Source organism: Scardinius erythrophthalmus (genome assembly GCF_964197995.2).
Source record: "Scardinius erythrophthalmus genome assembly, chromosome: 21".
NCBI lineage: Eukaryota > Metazoa > Chordata > Actinopteri > Cypriniformes > Leuciscidae > Scardinius > Scardinius erythrophthalmus.
Window position 1 is genome coordinate 27,683,287 of NC_138241.1, and position 10,436 is coordinate 27,693,722.

General features: G+C 35.9%; 1 protein-coding gene across 1 annotated transcript; it reads right to left on the reverse strand.

Moving 5' to 3' along the window:
- Positions 1 to 901: 901 nt before the first annotated feature.
- On the reverse strand, positions 902 to 8,779 carry ube2d3 (ubiquitin-conjugating enzyme E2D 3). Its single transcript, XM_081351540.1, has 8 exons — positions 8,296 to 8,779; positions 7,222 to 7,285; positions 7,100 to 7,131; positions 6,442 to 6,519; positions 6,255 to 6,360; positions 5,265 to 5,358; positions 4,613 to 4,694; positions 902 to 1,513 (listed from the first exon to the last, which is right to left on the reverse strand). The coding sequence occupies exons 1-7, from the start codon at positions 8,317 to 8,319 to the stop codon at positions 4,646 to 4,648; spliced, it is 447 nt and encodes a 148-aa protein (XP_081207666.1). The 5' UTR covers positions 8,320 to 8,779; the 3' UTR covers positions 902 to 1,513; positions 4,613 to 4,645.
- Between the last annotated feature and the right edge of the window lie 1,657 nt (positions 8,780 to 10,436).

Consider the following 10,436-nt stretch of genomic DNA (forward strand, 5'->3'; position numbering starts at 1 on the left):
GCTTGAGCTTCCCTGTACCACAACTGGGGCCTATACCATGAAGCTGGTTTAGTATGGGTGGATAGCCAGGTATGTTTCAGTTTAGTTTGTGCCAACCCTGGGTTTTTGGCATAATTAAAGTGTCTCAGCTTTTAGCAGTTCATCATCATACTTACATCAAAGTGGTAGTTGCATAGCTGCCAAAGAATGGACAAAGTTCTCAAATTTCATCAAAAAGATATTCTTTTGTGTTCCGAAAATGAACGAAAGTCTTGCAGGTTTGGAACGACATAAGGGTGAGTAATTAATGACAGAATTTTCATTTTTGGGTGAACTATACCTTTAAGTTAAAGGTATGTGGTTGTAAAAGTGTATAAAAAATACATATACATATTTATATATATTCGAAGTGAAATTATTAGGGTTTTTATTATGCCTGCACTGCTACGTGGTTTGGATTTTGGTTCATCTTTGTATAACAAGAATCTTAAATCCATTTACAAGATTCGTTCAATGATTGGTTCAGGTGTTCTTGTTGCTGCTTACATCATTACACCAGTAAGTGGCTTTTTGTGTATTTGAAGGTGAAAAAGCATTCACAAAACACTTTACAACAAAAATTATGAGTCTGTCAGAGGAAGTGAAAAGATTCAATCACTTAAATATCTTCAAAAACACCAATTCGTTCAGTAACGAAACACCAATAGAAATGCATTTCTTGGCATCCAAAATAAATATAAAAATAGTTTTTGTCCATACCAAACTTTATCAAGAACACTAAATCAGCAGTTGCTTTTAATTCTGAATGATTCATGACCCTTCAAGTGATAAACCATAGCCACTTTCATGTGGAAAAACACATTCGTCTACATTAATTTAAATAAAGTAAAAATTTCTAACAGAAAAACAGAACCACACAGTATAACGAGTTATTCATCTTTATTGAAGGGAAAAAGTAGTGGGACTTTAAATAGATATTTAAGCCAATCGAGTGAGTTGTATTTCAGTGTCACAGCTGTGTAAGGTTGGGCCAAGAGCTGATCCGAATGTTGCAAATCTTTACAATCAAGCACAATATAGGAATCGGTCCCAATCTCCCACTGATGTACAACATCTGACCTTTTCTCCTGTGATTGCATGCACTCCAGGAGTAAGGCCCCAAAAAAAGCAGAACAACCTAAAGACATTCTCTCTCCGAGCGGCTCAGAGAAAATACACTGTGGTCATACAGGCATGACGTGTTGTGAAGTGAGGAGTTGATTGGTAGAGATCAAAGATAGGCAGAGCGGAGTGTGGATGAGCTTCGGTCAGATTGACGAGGTCCATCTCAAGACTTTGTAGTGTGGAAAGGCCAGAAGCAGGCCTGCATTCATGTTTGAGCATAAAACTGGGGTTATGCCTCCATAAGAGACAGATGGAGAAAAATGGTCTTGCAACAGTGTCCAAAACATGAGAGAACAAACAGTTTGTTAATGTGTCCAGCCAACATCACATGGCATATTTCTGAGTCCATTCCCGTGCTATTCTGTTGTATCTGCAAAAAGGGAAAAAAAACATTAAGCATTTGAAATCCAGTGATCCTTCATGCAGCCATTGCTTCCAAAAAGCTATTTTCTGATGACTCTAGTAAGTATGTAATTGCACCTTTAAAGGTGCAGTAAGCAATTTCTTTAGAAACACCGTTGACAGCCAAAATAACAAATACGCTATGCAACACAGGCAACCACTAACAACTGGCACATCAGACAGCTCACGTAAATCTAGATGAATCAGTGCAATCCACTTTGGTCTCCTAGTATTTACACAGACAGGACTATGTACAAAGTAGTGCTGCCAATCAATATAAAAATGTATTAATTTCACATTTTTCTGCAATTAATCGTGATTAATCGCATCTAACATTAAAGTTTTTAATATATTTTATATTGTAATATGATGGTACATTTTAAATACTTGTTTAATGGCATCTTTTACTATGCACTATGAATGAAGGCCAGTATTACTGATACCAGTACTGATACTGACGATTTTATTAAATGGACCCCAGTAGGTTTTTTTTCTACTGGTCCAGTCTGGCCGGTTCAGATTTTTACATGCCCTGCTAAATTGCACAAAAAAAAAAGTTATTGTTTTCGTTGTTTTTGACCTATATAAACTTGTAGGTCTAACAGGTAAAAATACAGAAATTGAATAATCAAACACTGCATAGTATTCACTGCATAAGTTGAATAAAGATTAATCCTTATTAAAAGTACAAAAGTTATTCAGTAAAGAGTAGTGAGCAGGTTTATTGGGCTGCTGGCACGTTGTCTAAAGCAGCATTCTGTGCATGCATTTCGGGTGTTTGTTCATCGTACTTGAACGTTTTAATAGCACTTGAATTAATTATAGCATGATCATATACTGTAGTGCAGCCAAAGGATGACAGAAAAAATGGTTGTTGCGCAAACTGCGTTAAATATTTTTAGTGAGTTAAATTGGAAGGAAAAAAATGTTACAAACTAAACACTAGTGATCGACCGATGTATCGGTTTACCGATATTTTTCCCGATATTTAAGCATTTTCCCATAATCGGGTATCGGTTTTGTAATATCGGATTCGCCGATATACGGCGCCATCTTGTGGCCGTTTTGAGAATTCCGCCATTGCAGCCCGCGTCTGAGGAGATCAGTCAACAACAACTCTGTGCACATGTAAAGTATACGTTCTGCTTGCTTTGCTTTAATTATTCAACTTTATTTAACATAACAGACATGCAGAAATGAGATTTGAGACATAAATGCCTGATATAGTTTATTTATGCAGCTTGGTTCTAAAACATTGAGACGAACTCATGGAGTCACACGTAGCGTAGCCTGATCCGTCATGTCCTGCCCCAATAAAGACTGATGAATTAAATAAAACAGACATGAATGAGTGCATGTTGAAAATAAAAGCGCTGAATTTAATTCTCTATCTGTTGTATCTGATCACCATTAGTCTCGAAAAAAAAAGTTCGTTCATATTGCTGAGCGCTCACTGGGTTGATGATCAGGAATGCTCAAGCACGGCTACTGAATTAAACTTTTGATTATCTTGTTTAAACACCCTAGATTATATTATCATTTACTACATAGCAATTATTTCGCTAAAACACATCTAAATATACCGCTTTGTGGAAATTAATTATTTATTATCTCCACGCGCGATCGCGGTTGAGTAAGTTATAGTTCTGGTGTAAATGCATAGATAAACAGCACTTTGTCAGTTGGCATTTCATGATCTATATTCAATCTAGATCATGAAATGCCAACTGACAAAGTGCGGTTTAAATAGTCTCGAAAAAACAGTTTGTTCATATTGCTGAGCACCTGAATGGGTTGATAATCAGGAATACTCAAGCACGGCTACTGCATGAAACTTTTGACAAGATTATCTTGTTTAAACACCCTGAATTATAGGCTATTATCATTTACTACATAACAATTATTTCGCTAATACAAATCTAAATAAATACTGCTCTGTGGAAATTAATTATTTATTTATTATCTCCACGCGCGATCGCGGTTGAGTAGCCTAAGTTATAGTTCTGTGTAAATGCATAGATAAACAGCACTTTGTCAGAAAGCATTTCATGATCTAGACCGACAAAAACATTATTAATATTTATGCAAAAACAAACAAACAAAAAAACAGCTAATTTAGATTTTTGTCCCCCAATATGTTAGAATAATTTTTGTGCTTTATTTTTTTACCTCATCAAAACTTTTATTTTTAAACAAAGACACTTAGTAACAGTGCACTTTATTTTTTGGACTCAGACCCCTCTATTTATTTGTATATAAATATAAAGGTTTTTTTTTTTGTATGCAAGGAGGGAGTGATTGTTATAAATAAAATGGTTTGTTCAGTTCATTTGTGTTGTAATAATTGTGTCAAAAACAGAAGTATAACAGTAAATAAATATCGGTTCTGCATATCGGTTATCGGGCACATAAACCTGCAAATAATCGGTATCGGTTATAAAAAATCAATATCGGTCGATCACTACTAAACACGTTCATTTTGACCGCCCTTGTACAAACACAATATATTTTTCAGTACACACACAGAACAGACATCTAGAAAATATTGGCAAAAATGTTTGTTTAGGCATTGATTTACATTTTCAACAGAGTTTCCCAGAGATCGCTTACTGCACCTTTAATGATGTATTTCTGTTTATCACTTTTTTACTTGCCCATTTTCATAAACAAAACTTATTTTTCAGAAGCTTATAGTTTAAATGTATACTATATTTCTGCTAGCATTCTGAAGCTTCGCATGCGGTCGCAAACCAAAAATACTCAGCCACTACAATTTACAGCTAACAATTTTTTACATACCTAACAAAAACATCATGCTACTGTAAGACTTTATGGCTGATTAAAAGCCATGCTTACAGTAAGGTTTAATGCAGGACTGAATAAACGCTGACAAATCAGAAGACACTGCTGCATTTGAGAAGGATAAAAGCAAATCTGACTTTCTTGTGCATTTTTCAGTCATTTCAGAAGAGACGTGATAGCATGTATTAGTGATGCACACCTGCTGTAGCCACACGCTCATGCTGCACCACACCGGAAGCGGAGTGCTTCACTCTCTCTACAGTACCTCTAATGTTCACTGTGCAGAGTTGCCCTTCACCTACAGCATGGCATATTTCTCTGTCCATTCCCTTGCCATTCTATTATACCTGATAGAGCATGGTGTGTTAGAGAAGGAGAGGTCTATTCACTTCTATTATATTTACATGCTTTTTGTCGAACTGTTCGAATGACTGTTGTAGTCCTTGCTGTTCTTACAGCCTTTTCTTTTAAAATAAACCTAGTGTCTTAAAATGATACCCACAGCTATGTCACTTCAGAAGAAAAGACTGACATAAGGTGCCCTTTTTTCTTTTACATACTTTTTACAACTGCAAAATGTTGTTAAATGAAGGTTTGATGCTGATATTAAATGTGATAAACTGCTGTATAGTCTGTGTAGCAAGCTCATCTGATTCTATTTGTTGCTGACTGCATACAAAATTTGTTTTTCTGACAGTTAAATCAGTTTTCAGTTTAAATGAAATAATGGGAGATGGGAGATAACAAATAAACAGTAAAAAAAAAATTATAAAACAATTTAAAAAAGTTAAGAAATAATATGAAAAAAATATTTAAGAACAAAATGTGAAAAATAGCAAATACTATACAATTTAAAAACAACATATCTGATATGCGCATGCGTGTAAAAATACTTGTGTGCTTCAGTCTGTACGTACTTCTCTGTGTCTGTTTTATAGATTCTGGCAATCTCTGGCACAAGAGGGTCGTCTGGATTGGGGTCACATAAGAGTGAGCAGATGGACAGGAGAACTACAGAGAGGACACATAGAACACAATATTCCATGAGTTGCTCTACTTGACATGGAATCTTGGAATCTTGTCTCTTTTCCCAAATCTTCACTCAAGTCACTTTAGCAGGAGATTATAAAGTTTCTTCCTTTTGTTCACTTTTAATTACTATATTTGCAAGTAGAAAAATGCTGTAGGACAAATACCTTTTTACTTGCACATCAAATTCCATTTAACACAGTTTGTGCTTGTTAGACTTGCTAAGGCACATCAAGTTTATTTGTATAGTGAATTTTGTACACGCCGGTAATTTAGTTCCACTTTCGCTGGCAGTGTAACATCAAATATAGGCTAAATGTCTTGCACCTGCGGAAGATAAAATTTGCTCTGTAGACCTTTTACAACAAGTGTCAGTTGCTTTGGAACTTTGGGAAAAGACAAAGGGACAAGAGACAAGAGATGGTCTCTGTCCTGTGAAAATGATACATTTAGTCCTGGTTCGCTTAGCGTTCACACTCTAATTTTTTAAAGATACAAAACAAAAAACTAAATGTGCTTGCTGTATGTGCGTACATATGATGGTATATGATGGCACTGACAACTCGTGAAGAGCTTATAAAATGTGTAAAGGAATCAAAACAGCGGCAGGAATCATTCCGTCACACACACAAACGAAGATCTGCTACGAGGAGACGCGGGTCTGATGTCTGTAACGAACTGTGATCATCAACATCGCAACTATGATGAGATAAAACAGGTATGCTTGAACGAAGCATTTCCTCTTCAGGGTCGCATCTTGTGACATCATGTCCTGTCTTTGGTTCGTTTACATGCCTTTAGTCCGTGTTGCGTTAATATTTCATTCGAACCTATCTGACCATTTTCTAATAAAGCATCATGTATTATTGTGCATGTACCTTTAGAAATAGTAAGTGCAGGTGACCACTGGGACCTGAGGATATCCAGACAGATGCTGCCATTACTGTTTATGTTAGGATGGTAGATTCTTGTAGTAAAAGCAACCTGACACAGAGAAAACAATGTTATACACACCTACAAACAAACACACAAAGGGGAAAAAAACATTTTTACCAAAGTTCTCACCTTAGGTGGTTTAAAGGGGTAATCTGTTGGGAAGTGTATGGTTAGGAAAAAAACGCCACCCTGATATGGACTTTCATTCTGTATTTATATAAAAAAGGAAAAAAAATACAATTCTGTTCAAAAGTTTGGGGTCAGATTTTCTTTTTTGTTTTCACAGAAATGACGCATTAAATTGATCACACAAAAAAAAAAATTGATAGTGAAGATATTTTGAACTTGAACTTTCTAGTCATTAAAGAATCCTGAATAAAAGTGTATCATGTTACTCAAAAATATTAAGCAGAACAACTGTTTTCAACAAAGTTTCTTGAGCACCAAATCATTATATTAGAATGATTTCTGAAGGATCATGTGACACTGAAGATTGGAGTAATAATGCTGAAAATTCAGCTTTGCATCACATGAATAAAATTACATTTTAAAACATATTCAAATAGAAAATGATTTATTTTTATTTCACAAAATTACTCCCCCCCCCCTCTCCTGTATTCTTGATCAAATAACTGGTAAGACTGGTGAGCATAAGAAAAATTTATGAAAAAAAAAACATAAAAAAAATCTTACGAACCCCAAACCTTTGAATGGTAGTGTACATTTTCTGCCAGTATTATGCTATTTAGTAACATGCTTTTACAGCAATGCTTTTTATTTTACTCACCGGTCCCATGATTGTTGCCTGCCAGTGGAACACTACAGAAGAGATCACACGTACAACATCAGTTTACAGTAAATACATTACAACCATAAACACCACAATATATGTAAAGTGCGGGATCTCACCATCATCCCCCACTGGACCTGCTGAACACTGTGCAGGAGGATCACGTGCCAAATCAGTCAATTCCTACAGGGAAGAGTCAGAATGAGTGAAACAAGCATGCAGAACTGCTGAAAAGATGTAGACTCTCCATAATGAAGGGTCAATAATGGCACTGGCCTCTTTTATCACTATAGTGACAGCAAGATGAAACCAGCAGATTGAATGTTTAGCAGCACAGTGTATTTATAGTTCTAGAGAGGGGTCATGAGGGAGAGGAGCTGGAACACAACCTGAACGAGCTCACAGGCATGTCCGTCTGCGCCCTCCACTTTAAGAGCACTACGTTTATTTTTATTTCAACATGTCTGTTGGGTGGGAAGACACCTAAGGGGTTTTTAATGACAGGGGGGGTTGCTAACGGTCATCATTTTAGAGCTTTTCAATTGCACAACCACTGGCAGTTTTGAATTTCCCAACACACTGAAACATAGGAACATTTATGGTTTGATAGGTTTACTTCATAATATGGATTCAAAACTGTTTAGGATCCCAAATGAAACCTTGCAGTCCCTAAAGGTCAAATAAAAAGGGGCAGTTTTAAGGAGACCTGACGTTTAGTTTTTGTCTCGTATAACGTTAGACAACCTATGGTAAGAATTTAATTTCCACATCACGAGACAAAGAGCGATAATAATAATAATTTGAATAATTGTTATTTGTTTCAATATCAATATTGTGTGAGATTTGTCATCTGTACTATTAATTAAATATTTTATAATACGACGTAGAAACTGTCTTCCGTAAATAATTATTAGACGTCAAGCCCTGTATTCACACTCCCTGACAGTGGCATGTTATAATTGTATATATAACGTACAGACTTCAGGGGGGGGGATAATAAATAAAACAACATATTTGATATCCTTATAAATACACATAACTCGTTCGTCGTTTGTACTAATAATAAGCACACACTCGCTTTATAAGCAATACGCCAACACAACACGCTGCTAGATGACTGAAATAATTAAAGACACACTGGTTTATAATATATCTGGCGTATATATTTATACTCCATATTATTTCTCACTTACCTTTTGGATTCGTTTAAGCGCCATCTTCCCACTGGGTGTAGTGGCTCCTGAATAACTAGCGCCCTAAATCTCGCTCTCTTTCTCAATATGTGAGCTAACCTGAGAGCTAGCCAGCTAACTAGATACAAACTAACATTAAATATGGCAGGATGTCAAAATCTAGCTTACATTCAATGTCTAAAAATCATAAGGCAATCAAACGTGTGAATACAGACAGGCCCTGATCCCTGTCGATGACTGTAATGCTGATGTGTGTACACTTCGTTCTCTTTCAGTTTGTCAGTGCTGACACAAGATGTCCGTGAGCTTGTTGTTAGCACTTCTAGCTGCTTCTTCTAATCGTGCGGATTAAATGGCGAATCAAAGAGCAATTATGAGCCGAGCGCCACCGTGAGCGCTGGATGAAAAACTTGGCAGCGTGAACACGTTTTAACGCTGCCAACTGTTATTGTCAAGGAGAATTGTAAAGGGATTATCGTGAATCATGTGTATGTTATTCCTTGGAACTTAAATATTTCTATATGAAATGCAAAGATAATGGTCCTGGGCTAGACAATTATAGGTTTAAACCTTCTTTTTTTACAGTCTATGGTTTAAACACAGAGAGGAAATTTGTGAAAGGGAGGTGACTTCACCATTGAGCTTTGAAGAAAACATACTTAAATTACAACTGTGGTATGAAATGAAAATTACATTGTATTTGTGATGTCATGGAAGGCCTGTGGTCATTTGGGATGAAGGGAGATTACTGAAGGTTCTCCATGGCATTTTGATCTCAACATTTTCTAGTTGTTCTTGATTGACTGGATAAGGATTAAAGGAACACTCCACCGTTTTTTGAAATAGGGCTTATTCACCTTCTTTCCTACATTTAGATAGGTGGGCAAATGCATTTTTATCTCAGTGCATGCATTGTTTTAGTTTGACAGGGTCGGCGCTAGCTTAGCTTAGCATAATGAATGGAATTCTTTGTTGCCAGCTAGCATGTCCTGAGTAAAAGTGATATAAAAAAAAACCCAACTAATTACTTCTTGTGGCCTGCGTATTCACAACGAGTACAAATAGCAATGCAGATTAACACTAGGCGATTTCCTAGGAAGATATTGACTTATATATTAAGGACTATATTAGGGGGAAGCACAGGCGAAGCACTGCTACTTGGGCGTGATATCTCTGCGCCCAAGTAGCAGTGCTTCGCCTGTGCTTCCCCCATTATAGTCCCAAGTCAATATCTGCATAGGAAATCGCCTAGTGTTAATCTGCATCACTATTTGTACTCGTTATGAATACGCAGGCCACAAGAAGTAATTAGGTGTTTTTTTATATCACTTTTACTCAGGACATGCTAGCTGGCAACAAAGGATTCCATTCATTATGCTAAGCTAAGCTAGCGCCGACCCTGTCAAACTAAAACAATGCATGCACTGAGACAAAAATGCATTTGCCCACCTATCTAAATTTAGGAAAGAAGGTGAATAAGCCCTATTTCAAAAAACGGTGGAGTGTTCCTTTAAGGATGAGGATTTTTTCTTTTCTTTTTTTTTCACAATAATTACAATTTCTACCCCATAAAATATTTTAGCTAGCCTAGGCATAACTACAAAAAATGAGTATTCATTATAAAAATGTCCATGTAGGTTTATGATTTTATGATTAATTTACAATTGAATTAGGCTCAGCCTTATTTAGTTTTGAGGGGGTGAATTAAATTACAATAAGAAATCTTAATTTTTAGTTGTTTTGGCTTTTTAGTGCTGGTTTTAAATCATCTTGGGGTCCTTTGATTGAGAACCACTGCTCTATGCTATTTTTTTAGTTGATGATATACTGGTATTCAACGAACACCATATTCATGGTAATCACATGCTACCTCAAGGTACAAAAAATATAGTATTACAAAGATGAATTTACACAAAAAAATAACATATTACCAGATTTTAAACACCATGTTTGCCAGATTGATAAATTATTCCCAATATTGTGAAGTGTTAAGAATTACTGATGCTTGTTTACGCCACAGAATTAAAAATAAAAAAGGTAATTCTGACTTTTTATCTCACACTTCTGACTTTAGTTCTCACAACTCGCAATTCTGACATTACTTCTCAAAAATGTGAGATATAAACTCGCAATTGTGTTTT

What these genes read in the sequence shown, in the direction of transcription:
- ube2d3 (XM_081351540.1), bottom strand. Translation starts at nt 8,319, where the DNA reads ATGGCGCTTAAACGAATCCAAAAG. An exon ending in ACCCCTTTAAACCACCTAAG is followed by an intron (nt 6,361 to 6,441) that starts GTGAGAACTTTG and finishes TCTCTGTGTCAG; the next exon opens with GTTGCTTTTACTACAAGAAT. An exon ending in TATAAAACAGACACAGAGAA is followed by an intron (nt 4,695 to 5,264) that starts GTACGTACAGAC and finishes ATGCTCTATCAG; the next exon opens with GTATAATAGAATGGCAAGGG.